Here is a 24,184-nt window from a genome sequence, read left to right as displayed (position 1 = left end):
AATCAATGTAAAAGCAAATAATGTGTGCGATTGGGGAAACCACAGGGAGGGTGGAGGCCATGTTTCCTCCCAGGAGATTCCTAGAGAGGCCCCACGGAGGCTTCTCCCTACCTTTTCTGACCCTGTTTCCTCCCAAGAGATTGCTAGAGAGGCCCCACAGAGGCTTCTCCCTGCCTTTTCTGTCTCTATTTCCTCCCAGGAGATTCCTAGAGAGGCCCCAAGGAGGCTTCTCTCTGCCTTTTCCGGTTACAGTTTCAGAGGCTCGGGTTTGTAAGTGGAAAATGGTTCTTGAGAAGAGGCAAAAAAATCTTGAACACCAGCAACCTCGGCAAAAAGTTTCTCTACCAATGTAGACTAACTGGTAGGGAGATGAATACTTGCCTGCCACACTTATTTGTTCTGTCCCAGTGATGAGCCCCCCAAGAAATAGCCCCCTCCACACACTGACTTTACAAGATTTAAGCATGCAATTCTAATACTTTTAGGAGCAGGGGGGCTTGGATTTAGAAATCCAGCAACAAGGCAAGAAATAAATCTGTTATGGTGCCAGCTGCTAATTAGAGTCTGCAACAAACTACCTTATTGCACATACTTGAAATGCTGCGATTAGACAATTTACAACTCTGTCACCTCCGATCTGATCTACCTGTAGTTCATAAAATCATATACCAAAATGTCCTCCCTGTTAATGACTACTTCACCTTCGACCGCAGCACTACACGAGCATGTAATAGATTCAAACTTGCTCCAAACTCGACTGCAGAAAATACGACTTCAGCAACTGAGTGATCCATGTCTGGAATGCACTTGCTGACTTTGTGGTTTCTTCCACCAACCCCAAAACACTCAACCTTAGATTATCTCCAGTCGACCTCTCTCCGTTTCTAAGAGGTCTGTAAGGGGCGTGCATAAGCACACCATTGTGCCTACCATCTGTTGTGGTTAGCTCTGGCCCTGCTCCTGCCCCAAGGACTGTGGATGTGGGGGAGACATCCACATGCTGCAGGCCTGTTTTGCCCCCGGTGGAATCTGCTGATGAAGGCTCCTCTGACCAAGAAGACATGAGTGACAGGGAGGAGGAGAGTGGGGCAGACAGCTCAGAAGGAGTTCAATTCTCTAGCTCCTCCTTGGATTCAGAACAAGAGTTCATGATACAGCCACGCATAAGGAGAGCGATGCATAGGCAGCAACAACTGAGAGATTATTATCAAAGAAAATGAGGCCACCTGTGGTTGGGTGGGGCTGTGGTCATTAGTGAGGCTGCTATAAATAGCAGCCTGTGGGTTTGGCCATTGTGGAGGATTATCTGATCGTGTTTCGTGCCTGCCTTGCTGACTTCGACCCTTGTGTGCTGATTTTTCCCCACTTTGAAACTAAACCAGAGCAAAGTGTGTTTCACTTTGTGAAAGAAGAAGGACTGTGAATTGCCTCACAGCTGCAAGCTAAGTATCTCACAACTGATAAGGGACTTGTACAAATTACCAGTTTGTTTGGAGATGAGTGCTCTTTGCTATACCAAAAGAGGGCTTGGTTTAAGTGAATTGTCATTATAAAGAACATTGTTTTGAATTTTCAAACGTGTGTGTGTCTGAAATTTGTACCTGTGAATTTTTGGGAGGATTCTACCAGAGAGCCCGACAGAACACCATCCCTGTCCTACTGTCCTACTTATTGTTACTTTTTACTTATGTTATGTTTATATACACTACTACTATCCTATACATGTTTGACAAATACATACATACATACATACATACATACATACATACATACATACACACATACATACATACATACATTAAAAATAAACCAGGAAAGCTTTTATCAGTCCTTTAAAACAGATCCAGATTGCCTCTGGACGCCACAAGGAGTTTAATACGGCTAGTAAACTTTGCCTGGAGGGCGAGAAGCCTTAAGAGGAGTAACATTTACAGGCAGGCGTCCTTATCACGCCAAGCTTGGCGGTGTTCGCAGGTGTTTGAAGAAATGGTGAGGATTAAGTCTTTCTCTCGGTTGTGTTTTTATTTGATTTTTTTTCCAGAGATAGGATACCCTGGAAAAGAGCTGATTTGGTTTTAATCCCAGCATTTAACCTTCAGTTAGATACCACCCAGACAGCCCTCTCTGAGCTAGATGGGCGTTTTAAGGAATGTGAGATATAAAAAAATACAGGGGTCCCTCTACTTACGAACTTCATTCGTTCTGCAACCAGGTTCTTAAGTAGAAAAGCAATTTTCCCCATAGGAATCAATGGAGGAATAGCCAGATTTTCAAAACTCGAGTTGCATCGCATCATGAAAGATCAGATCCTCTGGGCAGCAAATATGGTCGGAACGGGCAAGTGGGACCCTGGGCTCAGCCCAGAGAGAGTCAGCATTACCCTACCTGAGCTGCAATACTATGGTCCGTCCTCAGAGGGTAGCAGAGGGTGAAAGAGGGGGGTTCTCTTTGCTGCCACCCAGAGGCCACTGCAATTGGTTGCAGTCAGATATACAAGAGCCCTGCCAGAGGGTTTTGACTGAAAAGAGCGGTTTTACTAAACCCAGGTTTCTAGACTTTCTCTCTCTCTCTTATTTTCTTTATGTCTGTTTTTCTGACACTCTTTTTCTGTCTTTTTCTCACCCATTCTTCCTCCCCTCATTTCCACCCCTGCTTCTGTCCCTCCCTCCCTTCTTCCTTCCTTCCTTCCCTCCTTCCTTCTTCCCTCCCTCTCTTTCCTCATTTTCCTCCCTCCCTTTCTTCCATCCTTTCTTATCTTCCTCCCTCTGTCCCCTAACCTTCCTTCCTTCCTCCCACCCCTCATTTTCCCCTTCCCTCCATCCCTTCCCTCTTCCTCTCTCCCCCTCCCTTCTTCCCTCCCTCTCTCCCTTCCTTCCCTCATTTTCATCCCTCCCATCATTTTCCTCCCACCCTCACTTCCTTTCTTCCGTCCTTTCTTATCTTCCTCCCTCTGTCCCCTAATTTCCCTTCCTTCCTTCCATCCTTCCTTCCTTCCTTTTCCTTCCTTCCTTCTGTCCTTCCATCCTTCCTCCCTTCCCTTCCCCCTCCCTCCCTTTTCCTTCGTTCCTTCGTTTGTTCCTTCCTTCTCTTCCCTCCCTTTTCCTTCCTTCCCTCCTTCCTTCCTTCCTTTTCTTTCCTTCCCTTCCCCTCCCTCCTTTTCCCTTCATTTGTTTGTTCCTTCGTTTGTTCATTCCTTCCCTTCCCATCCCTCCCTTTTCCTTCCTTCCTTCCTTCCTCTATTCCTCCCATCCTCCTTCCCTCCCTTTCTTCCTTTTTCTCCCTCTCTTTCAAAACTAAAAGCAAGGCCACTGGCGCTGCCTGTCTTTGCTTGTTTGCTAATTCTCCCACACCCAAATTATAGGCTGCAGCCTTCAGTTCTGATGCTATTGACTGTATAACAATCCATTTCTCTCTCCCCCCCTCCGTGAGCCTGCTCTTATTACAGGGGAGCTGGAAGATGCCTGTTCTTGAATGGCCCCGTGCTCCAGCGCTCTGATGTTTCCCATTTGATTTGTGGGGATGCTGCCCACAGAAAAGACCCCCTGACGTTTACGTGACTTTCCACACGCAGCTCTTAAGAGGGATTAGAAAGCAACTAGGGGGAAATGGAGGCTGATTACAAGGGATGGAATCAGGTTCACCAACCAGCAGTCCACTGGCTGGGGAGCAGCCTGTTGGGGGTGGGGGAAGCAGGAGACAATGGCCGGACAGACACACACACACACACACACACACGCACACACACACACACACACACACCCTGCTTCTCCCAAGGGCAGAAGAACGGTCAGGGCTGCAGAAACCCTTCAGCTGAACGAATGAAGGCGGCATTGAAGCTGGGAATGTAAATGGAACTTGATGATAGGTAGGTAGGTAGATGATAGATTCGATTAGATAGATGTATTAAATATGATTTATTAGATAGACATAGATAGATATATAGATATAGGCAGGCAGGCAGACAGACAATAAATATAGATATAGATAGAAAGAGACAGATGATAGATAGATAGATAGATGGTAGATTGATGATAGATAGATAGATAGATAGATAGATAGATAGATAGATAGATTAGATAGATACAGATAGATAGGATAGGTAGGATAGATAGACAGATGGTAAATAAATATAGATACAGATAGACAGAGACAGACAGATGATAGATAGATAGATAGATAGATAGATAGATAGATAGATAGATAGATAGATAGATAGATAGATAGATAGATGGTAGATTGGCGATAGATAGATAGATAGGGAAGGAGGAAGGAAGGAAGATAGATGATAGATAGATAGATAGAGATAGGTAGATAGATAGATAGATAGATAGATAGATACAGATAGATAGGATAGGTAGGATAGATAGACAGATGGTAAATAAATATAGATACAGATAGAGACAGACAGATGATAGATAGATAGATAGATAGATAGATAGATAGATAGATAGATAGATAGATGGTAGATTGGCGATAGATAGATAGATAGGGAAGGAGGAAGGAAGGAAGATAGATGATAGATAGATAGATAGAGATAGGTAGATAGATAGATAGATAGATAGATAGATACAGATAGATAGGATAGGTAGGATAGATAGACAGATGGTAAATAAATATAGATACAGATAGAGACAGACAGATGATAGATAGATAGATAGATAGATAGATAGATAGATAGATAGATAGATAGATAGATAGATAGATAGATGGTAGATTGACGATAGATAGATAGATAGGGAAGGAGGAAGGAAGGAAGATAGATAGATGATAGATAGATAGATAGATAGATAGATAGATAGGCAGGCAGGCAGGCAGGCAGGCAGGCAGGCAGGCAGGCAGGCAGGCAGGCAGGCAGACAGACAGACAGACAAATAAGTAGATGATAGAGAGAAGAGCTAAAATATTAGTAGATAAACAGAATAAACAGCATATAGATGGATAAAGTCACTTTTCTCAGTGTTGCAGTAACTTCTAACAGTGACTTAAGGAGTGCTTGTAAGACAACCATTCCTACAACCCACTAAGCACAAACAACAGACCCAGGCTTGAGAAGCAAGCAGAGCCTCGGGTGCAGGCATCCAGCAGGTCAGTCCAGTCCCAGAGCACCCCTGACTCCCACCCCGAGTCCGTAGCTTACCTTGGTTGGTTCCAGCTGCTCCAGGATGTTCTCCTGGCGGGTGGCGGCCACTTTGTCGGTGTTTCTCTCCTGCTTCCTCATCTGGGTGGTGGGCGAAGTGGATGGGCTGGTGGCGGCACTCAGGTACGTCCCGTTGCCGAAGGCCTGGATGGCATTTTCTGAGAAAGAGGAAGGTGTGTGTGTGTGTGAGAGAGAGTGGGACAAGGGGGATAAATACAACAACACTAAAATACAATCAAAATGCAGTGGTGCCTCTACTTACGAACTTAATTTGTTTCGTGACCAGGTTCTTAAGTAGAAAGGTTTTTAAGAAGAAGCAATTGTTCCCATAGGAATCAATGTAAAGGCAAATAATGCGTGCGATTGGGGAAACCACAGGGAGGGTGGGCGCCCTGTTTCCTCCCAGGAGATTCCTAGAGAGGCCCCACAGAGGCTTCTCCCCACGTTTTCCAGCTCTGTTTCCTCCCAGGAGATTCCTAGAGAGGCCCCATGGAGCCTTCTCACTATCTTTTCTGGCCCTGTTTCCTCCCAGGAGATTCCTAGAGAGGGCCGACGAAGGCTTCCCCCCCACCTTTTCCTGCCCTGTTTCCTCCCAGGAGATTCCTAGAGAGGCCCCACAGAGGCTTCTCCCCACCTTTTCTGGCCCTGTTTCCTCCCAGGAGATTCCTAGAGAGGCCCCACGGAGGCTTCTCCCCACCTTTTCTGGCCCTGTTTCCTCCCAGGAGATTCCTAGAGAGGCGCCACGGAGGCTTCTCCCCACCTTTTCTGGCCCTGTTTCCTCCCAGGAGATTCCTAGAGAGGCCCCACGGAGGCTTCTCCCCACCTTTTCTGGCCCTGTTTCCTCCCAGGAGATTCCTAGGGAGGCCCCAAAGAGTCTTCTCTCTGCCTTTTCCGGTTACTGTTTCGGAAGCTCAGATTTGTAAGTGGAAAATGGTTCTTGAGAAGATGCAAAAAAAATCTTATCTAGAAATGTTTATAAGTAGATGCGTTCTTAGGTAGAGATACCACTGTACACAGTAAAATCAGAAATATAATAAACAATGAAACAATAAAACAATATCCTAAAAAGAACCCTACAGACACAGCAGTCAATCTAATTGACTGAAGCTGCGTGCACAGCTCAACAGCAGCTGCGGTAGGAGCAATCCGCCCCGGACCAGGCCCTACTTACGGAGGCAGAGATTCTCGGTGAAAAGGTGCAGGAAGCGTTCGCATTCTTCCTGCCGGTTCCCGCTGGCGTTGCAGGTGCACCAGGGCGCGATGTTGGCGGTTGAGTTATCGATGTAGTTGGGCGTGATGGTGCTGCCTGCCAAGAGGGGGAAGAAGAACCCAGAAAGCCAGGGAGACTTTAATAACACTTTTCAAACTTCCAAAGTTGCTACGGACAATCTAGAGCGGAGATCTGAAAAGTTGGCCACTTTTGAATACCTGTGTACTTCAACTCCCAGAATTCCCAGCTGGCAACTCCAAAGCTGATAATTTTAAGACTTTTGGACTTCAACTCCCAGAATTCCCCAGTTGGAAACTCCAAAGTTGGCGGTTTTAAGACTTGTGGACTTCAACTCCCAGAATTCCCAGCTGGCAACTCCCAGAATTCCCAGTTGGCAACTCCAAAGTTGGCGATTTTAAGTCTTGTGGACTTCAACTCCCAGAATTCCCAGTTGGCAACTCCAAAGTTGGCGATTTAAAGACTTGTGGACTTCAATTCCCAGAATTCCCTAGCTGGCAACTCAAAAGTTGGCGATTTTAAGTTTTGTGGACTTCAACTCCCAGAATTCCCAGCTGGCAACTCCGAAGCTGATAATTTTAAGACTTTTGGACTTTAACACCCAGAATTCCCCAGCTGGCAACTCCAAAGTTGGCGATTTTAAGACTTGTGGACTTCAACTCCCAGAATTCCCAACTGGCTAGCAACATACATTTTGCACCGTCGTAAGTTGAGGTCTACCTGTATGGCTTTTGTTTTATTACAAACCTGAAAAAAAAATAGACTTTTTTTCCTCCAAAAGTACCGAATAGGCTAGAAATGTCAGAATTAACAATGAAAAAACAAAATGCCAAACAAAATAAAAATTGTATAAACATTGCCTATTACTTTGCTTTCAATTATTTAACAGTTTACTGTTAGTAAGAAGACTTCAAATAAAAAACGAGAAGACAGCGTTAGAAATTCCACGGAAAGGAAAACAAATTGAAGCTTTTTTGCGAGAGCAGAAAATAAACTTATTTTTGAAAACGGAGACATTATTTTTTTAAATGGGGGTTTATATTTTTATAAATACTGCAAATTGCCAGTGCGTACATGAAGGAGAAGTTTCATTTTTTTCCCCTTTTAATATGCGAAAACAAGTAACAAATACCATGGAGACCTCAGTTTTAAGTATTAAGCTTCAGATAGAAATCTTTTGCATATAATAAATAATTTAACATTATTTGGCAGCTGTTTATCGATGACACACTTGGCTTCAGGTATAAAAATCTAAGCAACCTTAGGCTTATCAACATTAATATTTTAGAAATCTTAGTTAACATTGATACAAATCTATTTTCACTCGTATTAAAGGTTAAAGTCATCAGAGTGTTAACAATCTCCAGTCCCCGTTGTATAAATACCACTGTATCCAAAGAATGCAATGTATTATTCATATTTAATTTTTTTAAAATAAAAAATGGTTACATTACACATGGCCTGAATCCAAACCTTAATATTTGAAATAATAACACTTTCCCAATTATCAAAGTAATTCTCTTAGTAATTACCTATGCCTGGTGTAGCCAACGTTTCTGAGCAAGGATTATGTTTCAAAATTTCTGAATATGATTAAACTTAATATTAACTTATTTATCACTGTTATTTCCCACCATCTCTATCCATCCATCCATCCATCTTCTATTTATCATGAATCTATCTCTCTGCCTCTCTCTCTCTCTCTGTCTATTTATGACTGTATCATTGCTTGTATCTTTACGATTTATAATAATATTGATTTTTCCCCCTGATTGCTTATTTGTACCCTATGACAATCATTAAGTGTTGTACCTAATGATTCTTGACAAATGTATATTTTCTTTTAGGTACACTGAGAGCATTTGCACCAAAGACAAATTCCTTGTGTGTCCAATCACACTTGGCCAATAAAGAATTCTATTCTATTCTATTCTATTCTATTCTATCCCATCCCAATCTATCTTTCTGTCTATCTATCTGTTTCATCATCATTCATCACCTAACATTTTGCCAAAAGTTGCCAGCAACACATTCCCCTCTCTTTACCTCCTCCTCTCCCTACCTTTTTTCTCCATCCTCCCTTCCTCTCTTCCTTCCCTTCCCTCCTTCCTTTCTACTTCTTCTTTCTCCTTCACTGAGTGGTTTTAACTCATATACTGTACATATTACATTTAACAATATTTTCCCATCCTTTGGATTGTCAACGTCACTTTTAAACTTATTATTGCTTAACATCTGTATCTATATTTTTAACTCTTTATTTTTGGTATTTGTTATTAATCTAATGCTACCTCCTTGGTCTAATTCTGACATTCTGGGTTACCTCAATTTCTTTCCCATTTTCTTTTTGTCATGATAACCTTGATCTCTATCCTATCTTATGATTCTTGATGAATATATTTTATTTCTTCTTTTATGTACACTGAGAGCATATGCACCACAGACAAATCCCTTGTGTGTCCAATCACACTTGGCCAATAAAGAATTTTATTTGCCCAGGCTCCCACCAGACCTTAAAATCTTTCTAATGCCGTGACCCCTTAATACAGTTCTTCATGTTGTGGTGACCCCCAACCATAAGTTAAGTGTCAATTCTCCCAACAGAGCTTTAAGCTGATTGGCTGGAAGGTCAAAGGGACACTCCCACTGTTAACGCCCGATTGGTCGGATTGTAAAAATATGTTCCAAGTCGCCAGAATAAAAGCTTTCAAATTTCCCCTCATCCTGTCATTCTCGATAGCATTAAAAAAATAAATAAATCTCAGATTCCCTACCTATGATGCCGGTGTAGGCCAATAAACAGGCGGCGTAGTTCTCTTTCTGGCATCCGGTTCCCGAGAGGAGCCCAGAAGGCTGGCAGTTGACCTGGAACTCAGCATAACGGGATCTAGGAGAGAGAGAGAGGAAGGGGTGCAAATGGGGTGCTGTTAAGGACGAGGGTGGGGGACCTATTGTTCCTAGTTGACAGGATACGAAAAGGAGGGATGGAAAAGGTAGGAGTCCGACAGAGGACAAAATTGATGGATGAGTGGATGGATGGAGAAATGGGTAGAAGAATGAATGGAAGAATGGAGGGAGGGAAGATAGATGGATGGAAGAGATAGATAGATAGGTAGGTAGGTAGGTAGGTAGCTAATAGAAGATAGATATTTAGATAGTTACGATAGATAGATGATAAATAGATGAGGAGATAGATAGATAGATAGATAGATAGATAGATAGATAGATAGATAGATAGGTACAGGAGATAGATAGATAGATAGATAGATAGATAGATAGATAGATAGATAGATAGATAGATAGATAGATAGATAGATAGATAGATAGATAGCTAGCTGCAGGACATAGATAGATAGATAGATAGATAGATAGATAGATAGATAGATAGATAGATAGATAGATACAGGAGATAGATAGATAGATAGATAGATAGATAGATAGATAGATAGATACAGGAGATAGATAGATAGATAGATAGATAGATAGATAGACAGACAGATTGACAGATAGATAGACAGACAGACAGACAGACAGGCAGACAGACAGACAGACAGACAGATAGATAGATAGATACAGGAGATAGATAGATAGATAGATAGATAGATAGATAGATAGATAGATGGATGGATGGATATGGAATGATGGATGGATAGATAGATAGATAAATAGATCATAGATGATAGAAGATGGATGGATGGATGGATGTATAGATAGATGGATAGATAGATGATAAACAGACAGATGTACAACTATATAAATAGACAGACAGATAAAAAGAGAGAAAGAAAGAAAGAAAGAAAGGAAGGAAGGAAGGAAGGTGATGGACAGAGACAGACAGATATAGAACTGCAGTGGGTGATTTCCACCTTAGTTTGCAACCAGGACATTTTCCAATCTCTCTTCTCTTTCCCTATCAGAGCACGCACACCTGCCACTCAACCCAGCAAGGATGAACACCCCCCCAGTCTTCATTTATTTATTAAACATCAGCCAAGATCAAAACAGTTAACAAGCGAAAAAAGGGATGAAAGGCATTGCTAAAGCCCAGAGGCAGAGAGAGAGAGAGATGCGAACAACAGAACGTTACATTATTTATATTTCTATTTACATTTATCAAAGGGAGACAAAAACTTTCTAGACCAGAGCTACTGGAAACCACGGCCGGCAGAAGAAGATAGAGTAGATGGAAAGGGGGACACAAGGTGCTTCACTCCAAGGTGAAGTCGTGTGGACTTCAACTCCCAGAATGCTCCTGTCGGCAAGGCAGGCTGGGGAATTCTGGGAGTTGAAGTCCATATGTCTTAACACCTCCAAGGCTGAAAAACACAGGTTTAAGGTGAAAGCTGAGTCAGTTGTGCCCTCCATAGCCTTCAGGGAAGCTTCCGGAAGCCCCGGGGTGCCAAAAACAGCCCATGGGCAAACTGGAAGTTTGGAAAACGGACTTTCAGTTTGCCCATTGTGCTGTTTTAGGCACTCCGGGGCTTCAGGAAGCTTCCCTGAAGGCACTGGAGTGCGAAAAACAGCACAAAGGGCAAACCGGAAGTCCATTTTTCCTTTAAGCCACCTCCGGTCACATGATCGTTAAGCCACTCCCACCTGGTCACATGGCCAGCAAGCCACACCCACAAAATAAGTCATGCCCACAAATTTTTAAGCCACAAATTTTTGTAGCCCTTCACTAGGGGTGGAGGCAGTGACATGCGGTGTGAACCCAGTTTGTCGAGTTAAAAACCGACGCTTCCATTAACTGGTAAAGCGCTATTTCAGGAACCGGGCTCAGCGTTTTGTGTGAACGCGACCTTGGTACCTGCAAACGTAGTTTCCCCGGCAGGCGTCCAGCGGCGTCAAACAATTAGGCTTCTCCTTGGCTTCGTAGGAGCAGGTGGGCACGATCGTCTGGCGGCGTCTCTCGGCGCAGGCCGTGTCGACACAGGGGCAGAAGACCAGTTCGTGCGTGTACTCAGGTGGCACCCGGTCGAAGAACTTCCGCAGTGCCTTGTGGCACTTGGAACGGTTGCAGGGGTCCGCACGGGGCCCCCGTCGGATACAGGAAGAGACATACTCGGTCCGGAGTCGCTGGCACAGCTCGTCCACGTTACAGGCCTTGGCCGCATCCAGGCAGCGGTTCACCTGCGTGACCTCGTTCTCGGAACCTGCGGAGCGGAAAGCAAGGGTGAAAGGCAGCAGGTTCCGACAGGTTCTGGCGAACTGGTAGTAGCGGAAATTTTGAGTAATTTGGAAAACAGGCAAATACCACCTTTGGGTGGCACCAGAGTGGGATGTGAGTGGGGATTTAATAATAATAATAATAATAATAATAATAATAATAATAATAATAATAATATTTTATTAGACTTGCATGCTGCCCCTCTTCGAAGACTCTGGGCGGCTCACAACAACAATGAAACAATACAAATACAAATCTAATAATTAAAAACTGCAACTAAAACCCATTACCTTAAAAAACAATTGATACTACACAATCATAACCACACATAACTTTTTCCAATATACTTCCCTGCCACGCCCATAAACCCATGCTCGCCAACCCATGGCCACAGAACCGGAAGTTTTTAAAAATGGATTTCACCACTGCCGGACATAACATAACATAACAACATAACATCATAACATAACATAACATCATAACATAACATAGCATAGCATAGCATAGCATAGCATAGCATAACATAACATTATAATATAACAATATAATATAATTAGTATAGTATAGTATAGTATAATTATAATATAATATAATTATAATATAATATAATATAATATAATATAATATAATATAATATAATATAATATAATATAATATAATATAATATAATATAATATAATATAATATAATATAATATAATATAATATAATATAATAATATAATAAATAGTTGCTAGTTGCCTCTTCAAAAAGCCCCTTTGGCACAACCATGATCTGGATAAGAGATCTGCAACCTTGGGAACGTTAAGACTTGTCGACTTCAACTCCCAGAATTCTGCCGGCTGGAGAATTCTGGGAATGGAAGTCCAAAAGTTTTCAAATGGCCAAGTTTGACGACCTCTGGTTTAAGCTTTCTTAGGACCCCTTCCATCTTCTCCCTAGGGACCTTTCTCCAACACTCAGCCAGCATTTGACTTCCTGTCACTGGAATCTCCAGTTCTGTGACAGCCAGTCAAGTCTTAAGTTCCCATAGGGGTCTATGTGCGACTGTCACAAATATCAAAACGCAACTTTGTGCGGCTGCCGGCCCCCTTCTTCATTGTTGTCGCTGCCTCTCTGGAGAGCAACGGGTTTCAAAACTTTTAGGCAAGTGGGTGGAAATCTCTGTTTGAACTTTTTCCTTTTTGTAGGACCCAAACTGTCTCTCTGGAAGTAAATGGAGCCCTTTCAGCGATACGTAGATGGACCGCCTCGACTTATAACCATTCATTGATTGACTGTTAGAATTTACAAGGAAAAAAAAAGGGACATGGCCGTTTTTCAAGTCCCAGAATCCCCCAGCCAGGAAGTTTTAAGATGGGTGGACTTCAACTCCCAGAATTCCCTAGCAAGGGGAATGGACTTCAACTCCGAGAATCCCCCAGCCATCAAGGTTTAAGATGGGTGGACTTCAACTCCCAGAATTCTCCCACCATCAATGTTTAAGATGGGTGGACATCAACTCCCAGAATTCTCCAGCCATCAAGGTTTAAGATGGGTGGACTTCAACTCCCAGAATTCTCCAGCCATCAAGGTTTAAGATGGGTGGACTTCAACTCCCAGAATTCTCCCACCATCAATGTTTAAGATGGGTGGACTTCAACTCCCAGAATTCTCCAGCCATCAAGGTTTAAGATGGGTGGACTTCAACTCCCAGAATTCTCCAGCCATCAAGGTTTAAGATGGGTGGACTTCAACTCCCAGAATTCTCCAGCCATCAAGGTTTAAGATGGGTGGACTTCAACTCCCTGAATTCTCCAGCCATTAAGGTTTAAGATGGGTGGACTTCAACTCCCTGAATTCTCCAGCCATCAAGGTTTAAGATGGGTGGACTTCAACTCCGAGAATTCTCCAGCCATCAAGGTTTAAGATGGGTGGACTTCAACTCCCAGAATTCTCCAACCATCAAGGTTTAAGATGGGTGGACTTCAACTCCCAGAATTAACCAGCCATCAAGGTTTAAGATGGGTGGACTTCAACTCCCAGAATTCTCCAGCCATCAAGGTTTAAGATGGGTGGACTTCAACTCCCAGAATTCTCCAGCCATCAATGTTTAAGATGGGTGGACTTCAACTCCCAGAATTCTCCAGCCATCAAGTTTTAAGATGGGTGGACTTCAACTCTCAGAATTCTCCAGCCATCAATGTTTAAGATGGGTGGACTTCAACTCCCAGAATTCTCCAGCCATCAATGTTTAAGATGGGTGGACTTCAACTCCCAGAATTCTCCAGCCATCGAGGTTTAAGATGGGTGGACTTCAACTCCCAGAATTAACCAGCCATCAAGGTTTAAGATGGGTGGACTTCAACTCCCAGAATTCTCCAGCCATCAAGGTTTAAGATGGGTGGACTTCAACTCCCAGAATTCTCCAGCCATCAAGGTTTAAGATGGGTGGACTTCAACTCCCAGAATTCTCCAGCCATCAAGTTTTAAGATGGGTGGACTTCAACTCTCAGAATTCTCCAGCCATCAATGTTTAAGATGGGTGGACTTCAACTCCCAGAATTCTCCAGCCATCAATGTTTAAGATGGGTGGACTTCAACTCCCAGAATTCTCCAGCCATCAATGTTTAAGATGGGTGGACTTCAACTCCCAGAATTCTCCAGCCATCAATGTTTAAGATGGGTGGACTTCAACTCTCAGAATTCTCCAGCCATCAATGTTTAAGATGGGTGGACTTCAACTCCCAGAATTCTCCAGCCATCAATGTTTAAGATGGGTGGACTTCAACTCTCAGAATTCTCCAGCCATCAATGTTTAAGATGGGTGGACTTCAACTCCCAGAATCCCCCAGCCAGGAAGCGTCAACTCCCAAAATCCCTCAACCACCAAACTTTAAGATGAAAGAACTTTAACTCCCAGAATCCCCCAGCCAGGAAGCTTTAGAATGAGTGGACTTCAACTCCCAGAATCCTCCAGCAAGCAAAGTTTAATATGAGTGGACTTCAACCCCCAGAATCCCTCAGCCATCAAACTTTAAGATGATTGGACGAATAGGCTTCAACTCCCAGAATTCCTTTGCTGGCTGAGGAATTCTGGGAGTTGAAGTCCCCTCCCTCACCTCTGAACTTGGCTGCGGTTGAACAATAACCTCTACGGACCTCAAAATGAGGAGTCTTTCCAGGGGAGTTCAGCCGCGACCTCCGCCTGATGGAATTGTCTAATGGAGCATGAGGAGAATCCATTTCCTGGGCCTCTGTCACCTTGAACCCCACGCGAGAAGCGGGAAGCGAGAAACCAGGATCTATCGGCCAATTACGGAGTGTAATGGCATTCCTAATTAGGGCCCTCGCGGAACATATGACGCGTTCTCTTGGAAGCGGCCGCAGCTGTCCATCTCTGTCGGCAAGGCCCAAGAGGAGGCCGAGGCGACCTTTGGGGAAAAGGCTCCTTGGAGAAGCAGCATCATGATAGAAACATAGAAACATAGAAGATTGACGGCAGAAAAAGACCTCCTGGTCCATCTCGTCTGCCCTTATATTATTTTGTGTATTTTATCTTAGGGTGGATCTATGTTTGTCCCAGGCATGTTTAAATTCGGTTACTGTGGATTTACCCACCACGTCTGCTGGAAGTTTGTTCCAGGCATCTACGACTCTTTCAGTAAAATAATATTTTCTCAAGTTGCTTCTGATCTTTCCCTCAATTAATCTCAAATTGTGTCCCCTTGTCCTTGGGTTCACTTTCCTATTAAAAACATTCCCCTCCTGGACCTTATTTAACGCTTTAACATATTTAAATGTTTCGATCATGTCCCCCCTTTCCCTTCTGTCCTCCAGACTATACAGATTGAGTCCATGAAGTCTTTCCTGATACGTTTTAGGCTGAAGACCTTCCACCATTTTTGTAGCCCGTCTTTGGACCCGTTCAATTTTGTCAATATCTTTTTGTAGGTGAGGTCTCCAGAACTGGACACAGTATTCCAAATGGGGTCTCACCAGCACTCTATACAGCGGGATCACAATTGTCCTCTTCCTACTTGTTATACCTCTAGCTACCCTGTTTCCCCGAAAATAAGTCACCCCCGAAAGTAAGACATAGGAGGGGTTTCGTAGAATTGCTTAATATAAGGCATCCCCCGAAAGTAAGACGTGGGAGACATTTCATTTCACAGCATTCCCGAACAGAACATATATTTGAAGAAAGTATAATTGTTGAAATAATGGTGCGGTGGTAGTAGTAAGAAATTCTTGATAGGATTCACAGTTTGTCTTGTTATGCTGGTTTGTGATGACAACTGCTGTACAGTACACAATAAATGTTCTTTTTGTTATTGTTCAGTAATAAATGTGACTTCTTCTTCATTGAAAAAGAAAATAAGACGTCCCCTGAAAATAAGACGTAGCACGTGTTTGGAAGCAAAAATTAATATAAGATGCTGTCTTATTTTCGGGGAAACAAGGTATGCAGCCAAGCATTCTACTCGCTTTCCCTATCGCCTGATCGCATTGTTCACCCGTTTTGAGATTGTCAGAAATCACCACCCCTAAATCCTTCTCTTCTGAAGTTTTTGCTAACACAGAACTGCCAATACAATACTCAGATTGAGGATTCCTTTTGCCCAAGTGCATTGTTTTACATTTGGAAACATTAAACTGCAGTTTCCATTGCTTTGACCACTTATCTAGTAAAGCTAAATCATTTGCCACATTACAGACGCCTCCAGGAATATCAACCCTATTGCACACTGGATGCACTCATAATTTTCACAACATACCTGCGGTGATGGATGCCAGCCGGACGTAGTCAAACCCTCTTACAAAGGGTTCGTACGGAGAAGTTTCCATGACGTTCATGCCTAGGGAAGAAAAATACAAATATATATATGTATAATTCAGGGAAGGGAACAATGCCATGGCTTTTATTCTGCATATTATTTACCACATGAATTAATAAAGCCTGACCCTTTGCTTCAAGGTTGAGATGGAGAACCGCCTGGGGCCTCCTCCAGAAGTGAAGCCCAATTAAACACAGATTACAGATTACAGAAACCGTGAAAGGGACATGAGAAAGGCCCCTTCAAGCCCTTATCTTCCTTGGGCACATTTTAAAATGCTTCTTGAAAAGATGTTCTCCATGCAGACCTGTGGGTTTCAAAGCTGGCAGTTGGAAGATGGAAGACTTCAATTCCCAGAATTCCCCAGCCAGCATGCTTTAAGATGGGTGGACTTCAATTCCCAGAATCCCTCAGCCAGCATGCTTTAAGATAAATTTCAATTTCCGGAATCCTATAGCCAGGAAGTTTTAAGATGGGTGGACTTCAACTCCCAGAATTCCCCAGCAAGGAGGTCTTCCTGTGTTCCTTCCTATCCATCCAACTATCTATTGGATTCCTTCCTTTCTTCCTTCCTTCCTTCCTTCCTTCCTTCCATTCTCTCCCCTTCCCTTCTCTGTTCTTCCATTCCTCCATCATTCTCTTCTTCCCCCCTCCCTCCTCTCTCCCTCCCCTTCCCCCTTCCCTCTCCAAAGCTCATTCACTCCTTCCTTCCTCCCTCCCTCCCTCCTTCCCTTCCTTCCATTCTCTCCCCTTCCCTTCTCTGTTCTTCCATTCCTCCATCATTCGCTTCTTCCCCCTCACTCCCTCCTCTCCCTCCCCTTCCCCCTTCCCTCTCCAAAACTCCTTCCTTCCTTCCTTCCTTCCTTCCTTCCTTCCTTCCTTCCTTCCTCCGTCTCTCCCTCTCTCCTTCCCTTTCAATCTCTCCCCTCCTCTTCTCTCTTTCATTCCTCCCTCATTCTCTCCTTCCACTCCTCCCCCCTCCCTCTCTCCTTTATCCCCTTCCCCTCCTCCCCTCTCCAAACCTCTTCACTTCTCCCTCCCCTTTTCCTCTTTTATCTCCCTCCCTCCCGTTCTATTCCCCCCCTCCACTCTTTCACTAAACCCGGGTCGGAGCTATTTCGTACAATAAGCTATTTAACCATCCCTTGTTTTCTGTGGCAATAAAATGCACGTACATGATATATCTCCATTCCCGAGCAGTGGGGGGAAAAAAATCTATAATTGTTGAAATAAATGCATATTGCTTCAGACCGGTGCTACAGACAGAAGAGAAACCCAGGGGAAAATGCCAGGGCCATTGTAAATCAACCTCTTTTTACTGTTTACAAAAAAAAATAAAAAAAAATTACTACCTATCATTTAAAAGAAAGTTTACTGAATACTCAAGAGACAGAGAAAGAGAAAGGATGAAATATATATATTTTTTATCAAGCTTTTTTCTGTTTTGGTGCTCTAGTCTAGAGAAGATCATATGCTGCAACGTCCTGCCTGTCGGCGACTACTTCAGCTTCAACCACAACAACACAAGAGCACGCAACAGATTTAAACTTAATATTAACCGCTCCAAACTTGACTGTAAAAAATATGATTTCAGTAACCGAGTTGTCGAAACGTGGAACTCATTACCGGACTCCATAGTGTCATCCCCAAACCCCCAACACTTTACCCTTAGATTATCTACGGTTGACCTATCCAGATTCCTAAGGGGTCAGTAAGGGGCGAGTACAAGTGCACTAGAGTGCCTTCCGTCCCCTGTCCTATTGCTCTCCTATATCTCCTATACCTTTCTTCTATTCCTATATCTCTTCTTCTATTCTTTCATTGATATGTTCTATTCCTATATCTTCTCTTCTATTCTTTCTTAGATATATTTTACTATGAGTATCTCCTCTATAACCTTCATCATGTATTTTATTATGTATATAGATATATACCCACTAAAACCCTCATTGTGTATTGGACAAAATAAATAAATAAAAATAAATAAAGTTCACTTCTGGATCTTGGATATGTAATCTCTGCCCTTCCTATTATTTCCAACCCGCTACAGAGAAGAAGAAAGATCACCTGGTGTCCTACTTTCCATCTCTGTGTGGCTACTTGACACACTTGCTAATTTCTCATCGCTTTGGTTCCAGCAATTCGGAAAAAGTTTTTGGGCGGTTTTGAGAGATGCTAAATAGATATAGAGGTGCAGGGAAGACATATCTCTTTTATTTTGCATGCTCTTTAATCTCTCTCCTTTTGATCTTGGATGATGTTTATGAAATAAATAACAAGCTCTTTCCCCCCCCAGCAGACCTGTGTGTGGTGCACAAAGTGACTCTGGTGTGGATAGAAGTTCGTGTCTCAACCAGGGCAGTTGAGAAGGTGAGGGGACTTCCATACATTCCCAGAATTCCCCAGCCAGCATGTCCTCCCCCCGTCCTTCTTTCCCTCCGTACCCCATCCAATCATTCCGTATATTCCTTCCTTCCTTCCTTCCTTCCTTCCTTCCTTCCTTCCTTCCTTCCTTCCTTCCTTCCTTCCTTCCTTCCTTCCATCCTTCCTACCTACCTACCTACCTACCTACCTACCTATCTATCTACGTTCCTTCCTTCCTATCTCTACCTATCTACCTACCTATCTACCTATCTACCTATCTATCTACCTCCCTACCTATCTATCTACCTTCCTACTTATATCTATCTACCTGCCTACTTTCCTACCTTCCTTCCTTCCTTCCTTCCTACCTATCTCTATCTACCTACCTACCTACCTTCCTTCCTACCTACCTACCTATCTATATATCTATCTATCTACCTTCCTTCCTATATCTATCTATCTATCTATCTATCTATCTATCTATCTATCTATCTATCTATCTATCTATCTATCTATCTATCTATCTATCTACCTACCTACCTACCTACCTACCTACCTTCCTACCCTACTTACCTACCTTCCTTCCTTCGTTCCTATCTATCTCTATCTTCCTTCCTTCCCTCCCTCTCTCCCTAATTTACATTTATTTATTTATTTTTATTTATTTATTTATTTTGTCCAATACACAATACATATTGAAGAGAATAGACATGAAGTAGTATATATAAAGAAAAGATATAAAAATAGAGGAGAAGATCTATGAAAGGAAGAAAAGATATATGATCTATGAGATAAGGAGAGACAATTGGACAGGGGATGAAAGGCACGCTAGTGCACTTATGTACGGCCCCTTACTGACCTCTTAGGAACCTGGATAGTCTAAGGGAGAAATGTTGGGGGTTAGGGGTTGACACTATGGAGTCCGGTAATGTGTTCCACGCTTCGACAACTCGATTGCTAAAGTCATATTTTTTACAGTCAAGCTTGGAGCGATTAATATTAAGTTTGAATTTGTTGCGTGCTCTTGTGTTGTTGCGGTTGAAGCTGAAGTAGTCATTGACAGGCAGGACGTTGCAGCATATGATTTAGTTTGTATCTATTGCGTGCTCTTGTGTTGTTGTTGTTAAAGGTGAACAGGGAGTACATTGTGATGTATGATTTTATGAGCTACTGTTAGATCAGGTCGGAGACGATGTAGTGGTAAATTGTCTAATTCCAGTATTTCAAGTCTGGAGGAGTAAGGTAATTTGTTGCATGAGGAGGAGTGGAGGACTCTTCTTGTGAAGTATTTCTGGACTCCTTCAATTGTATTAATGTCTGTTATGCAGGGTAGATTCCATACAGGTGAGCTGTATTCAAGAATTGGTCTGACAAATATTTTGAACGCTCTGGTTAGTAGATCGGTGCTTCTAGAGAAGAAGCTGCGTAGAATTAAGTTTGTGACTCTTAGTGCTTTTTTGGCAATGCTGTTGCAGTGGGCTCTGGCACTTAGGTCATTGGAAATGAGTACTCCAGGGTCTTTGACTGAGTGAGGGTCTTCTGCGAGTTCCGTTTCTCCAAGTGTGTATTTAGTATTCGGATTCTTTTTACCAATGTGTAGGACAGAGCATTTATGTATTTATGTATGTATTTATTTATTTATTTATTTATTTATTTATTTATTTATTTATTTATTTATTTATTTATTCCGTATATTCCTTCCTTCCTTCCTTCCTTCCTTCCTTCCTTCCTTCCTTCCTTCCTACCTACCTATCTACGTTCCTTCCTTCCTATCTCTACCTATCTACCTATCTACCTCCCTACCTATCTATCTACCTTCCTACTTATATCTATCTACCTTCCTACTTATATCTATCTACCTACCTACTTTCCTACCTTCCTTCCTTTCTTCCTTCCTTCCTACCTATCTCTACTTACCTACCTACCTTCCTTCCTTCCTACCTACCTACCTACCTACCTAGTTATAAAACCAATCATACATACAAACATACCATGCATAAATTGTAGAAGCCTAGGGGGAAAGATTATCTTAGTTCCCCCATGCCTGACGGCAGAGGTGGGTTTTGAGGAGCTTACGAAAGACGAGGAGAGTGGGGATTATTCTAATCCCTGGGGGGAGTTGGTTCCAGAGGGCCGGGGCCACAACAGAGAAGGCTCTTCCCCTGGGCCCCGCCAACCGACATTGTTTAGTTGACGGGACCCGGAGAAGGCCCACTCCGTGGGACCTAACTGGTCACTGGGAGTTCAAGTATCAAGTTTCAAGTTTTATTGGATTTATATGCCGCCCCTCTCCGAAAACTCGGGGCGGCTAACAACAATCATGAACAATATACAATAAAATCCAATACTAGAGATGGCATTGACACAATTTGTTGCATGAGATTTGGAGTTGCCAAATTCTAGAGTCTCAACATCCTTTTTTACGTTGCGGCGACCAAAACTGGACACAATATTCCAAGTGTGGCCTTAATGTCCTATATTTTCCCAAAGCACTTGAAACCTCAATGTTGGATCCCCAAAAGCTGTTTATTTTCCCACCAAGTCCCTTCTCAAGACCGGTCTGAGATTTTTCTGCTAGTTCTGAAAATATATTCTCGGCGTCCAAAATAGACCCGTTTGGCAGGAAAGGGCAAAGCACAGACCCTGGAGGGCTGAGCGTTGAGTCACTTCCGATGAAACTCATTTTCACGCCCCGCGGGGGAGATTTTTTAACACCAAGATTTTTTTACACCATGTTTCCGCCAACAGATCAGATCATCGTCCTTGGATCAGGCCAACTGTACGTAGAGTATTGCGGACCCACCTCTTCAACAACAACCCCATGCAGGCGGTCCTGGACTTACAATAGTTCACTTAGTGACCATTTGCAGGGTGTTAAAAGGAGTGTGGAGAGTGACCCCAAAGAGAGGGAGGAGGAAGGAGGGAATGTGGGAGGAATGGAAGAGAAGAGAAGGGGAGAGAGTGGAAGGAAAGGAGAGAAGGAGGGAGGAGGGGAGGAAAGAAGGAAGGAAGGAAGGAAGGAAGGAAGGAAGGAAGGAAGGAAGGAAGGAAGGAAGGAAGGAATCCTTCACCCATTTGGAGCCCGACAGTCTCCAAATGGGTGAACAGTGAGTCAGGTGGTAAGGAAAGCAAGTAGAATGCTTGGCTGTATAGCTAGAGGTATAACAAGCAGCATGAGGGAGATTGTGATCTCGCTGTGTAGAGTGCTGGTGAGACCCCGTTTGGAATACTGTGTCCAGTTCTGGAGACCTCACCTACAAAAAGATATTGACAAAATTGAACGGGTCCAAAGACGGGCTACAAGAATGGTGGAAGGTCTTAAGCATAAAACGTATCAGGAAAGACTTCATGGACTCAATCTGTAGAGTCTGGAGGACAGAAGGGAAAGTGGGGCCCTGATCGAAACATTTAAATATGTCAAAGGGTTAAATAAGGTTCAGGAGGGAAGTGTTTTTAATAGGAAAGTGAACGCAAGAACAAGGGGGCACAATTCGAGGTTAGTTGGGGGAAAGATCAGAAGCAACATGAGAAAATAGTATAAGGGCAGACTAGATGGACCATGAGGTGTTTATCTGCCGTCAATCTATGTTTTTATGTTTAATCCAATAGATGGTTAGATGGAGAAGGAAGGAAGGAAGGAAGGAAGGAAGGAAGGAATCTAATAGATGGTTGGATGGGGAAGGAAGGAAGGAAGGAATGTAGAAATCCAATGGATGGTTGGATGGAAAGGAAGGAAGGAAGGAAGGAAATAGATGATTGGAAGTATAGGATAGGTAGGTAGGTAGGAAGGGAGGGAGAGAGGGACCAGGAAAGCAAGCCAAGCTACAGCCATGCCGAGTGGGGAATTCTGCAAGTGGCAGTCCAAATCCAAATCAGGAGCACTTAACAACCCCGCCACTTAACTTAACAACTGCAGGGATCCATTTAAGAAACCTCCTAACAAAAGTGGTCCAAATGGAGCAGAGCTCCCTTAACGCATCTCTCGCTTTGCAAGAGAAACCGTGGGGGCTCGCTCGGGATAGGGCCAGGTAGATCCAGGTGCCCTCAACCCCCCCCCTTTGCTTTCTTCTGAGTTAAGTAAATAATACGCTCCACCGATTTCCAAAGGCTTCCCCACCGCCGGGCCGGAGATAATTGATTGTGTCAATGCCATCTTGCAAGCCGTGGATGGCCTCTGGAGGCCAGTGTGCCTTTGTGTGCGTGTGTTTGAACGTGTCTATATCGTCTCGGTGCCTTCCGCTCGAGACTCATCCATCACTTAAACGCTGGGAGACAAGGCAGGGCGCGTAGAGGCGGCCTCCTCTGCACCGAACAAGGCGCAATTGTCGCATCCGAGGAAGATGGGGAGGGATTTGCGAGAGGCCAGCCGGGTCTTGGGCGCGATGAATTGTCTTTGACAAGGGAAGCAATTGAAAGAGGAATGGTGCCCCTCCCTCCCCACCAGAATGGAAAACAAGGCCGTTCTGGAGAAGACAAAATGAGGCCAGAAAGTTGCAGGTCAACGTCGGAGAAAAAGGCCATCTCGCTTTCTGCGAGGGAGAGTTTTGAAAAAGGAAAAGAAAGAGGGAGGGGGAAAAAAAATAAAAAGCTATTACGGGACTGTGGCAAAAGGTCCCGCTTGGGACAAGTGGGGTGATTAGGTGGCTCAAATAGGCTTGTTTGGTGAAAAGATTGCAGCGTTCGGGGTTTCCGGGAGAGGGAAGGAAAATAAAGACTTGGCGGTTGGAAAGAAAGGGATGAGAAAGGAAGAAGAAAGGGACAAGGACAGGCGATAATAGCAACAGTTGTTAGACTGTTAGACTGTTAGAAAGAAGGAAGGAAGGAAGGAAGGAAGATAGCAATAGCCCTTAGACTTATATACCGCTTCACAGTGCTTTTACAGCCCTCTCTAAGGGGTTTACAGAATCAGCCTCTTGTCCCCAACAATCTGGGTCCTCATTTGACCCACCTTGGGAGGATGGAAGGCTGAGTCAACCTTTAGGAAGGAAGGAAGGAAGGAAGGAAGGAGGGAGGGAGGGAGGAAGGAAAGAGACATGGAGGGAGGGAGGAAAAAAGGAAAGAAAGAGAGGGGGCGGAAGGAAAGAAGGAAGGAAGGAAAGAAAAGAGGGAGGGAGGGAGGAAGGAAGAAATAGCAATGGCATTTAGACTTATATATCGCTCCACAGTGCTTTTACAACCCTCTCTAAGCGGTTTACAGAGTCAGCCTCTTGCCCCCAACAATCTCGGTCCTCATTTGTCCCACCTCGGAAGGAGGGAAGGCTGAGTCAAGCTTGAGCTGGTCAGGATCGAACTGGAGGCAGTGGGGCAGAATTAGCCTGCAATCTTATGTTCTAACCAGTGCATCACCAGGAAGAAACAGGAGAAAAGGAATTAAGAGAGGGAGAGAGGAGGAAGAATGAGAAATGGAAGGGAGGAATGAAGGAAGGAAGAAAGAAGGAAGGAAGGAAGGAAGATAGCAATAGCCCTTAGACT

General features: G+C 43.6%; 1 protein-coding gene across 1 annotated transcript in view; it reads right to left on the bottom strand.

Annotated features, from left to right (window-relative positions):
* The window catches only part of GFRA4 (GDNF family receptor alpha 4), a 99,058-nt gene that overhangs the window by 1,213 nt on the left and 73,661 nt on the right, over nt 1-24,184 (bottom strand). The window contains exons 3-7 of the mRNA XM_070756524.1: nt 16,289-16,369; nt 11,173-11,518; nt 9,140-9,252; nt 6,309-6,443; nt 5,138-5,295 (exon numbers count right to left, since the gene is read on the bottom strand). Coding sequence (XP_070612625.1) covers nt 5,138-5,295; nt 6,309-6,443; nt 9,140-9,252; nt 11,173-11,518; nt 16,289-16,369 — 833 coding nt within the window. The remainder of the gene's footprint in view (nt 1-5,137; nt 5,296-6,308; nt 6,444-9,139; nt 9,253-11,172; nt 11,519-16,288; nt 16,370-24,184) is intronic.

The sequence above is a fragment of the Erythrolamprus reginae genome, chromosome 7 (genome assembly GCF_031021105.1).
Source record: "Erythrolamprus reginae isolate rEryReg1 chromosome 7, rEryReg1.hap1, whole genome shotgun sequence".
Lineage (NCBI taxonomy): Eukaryota > Metazoa > Chordata > Lepidosauria > Squamata > Dipsadidae > Erythrolamprus > Erythrolamprus reginae.
This window is presented reverse-complemented; position numbering and strand designations above follow the sequence as displayed.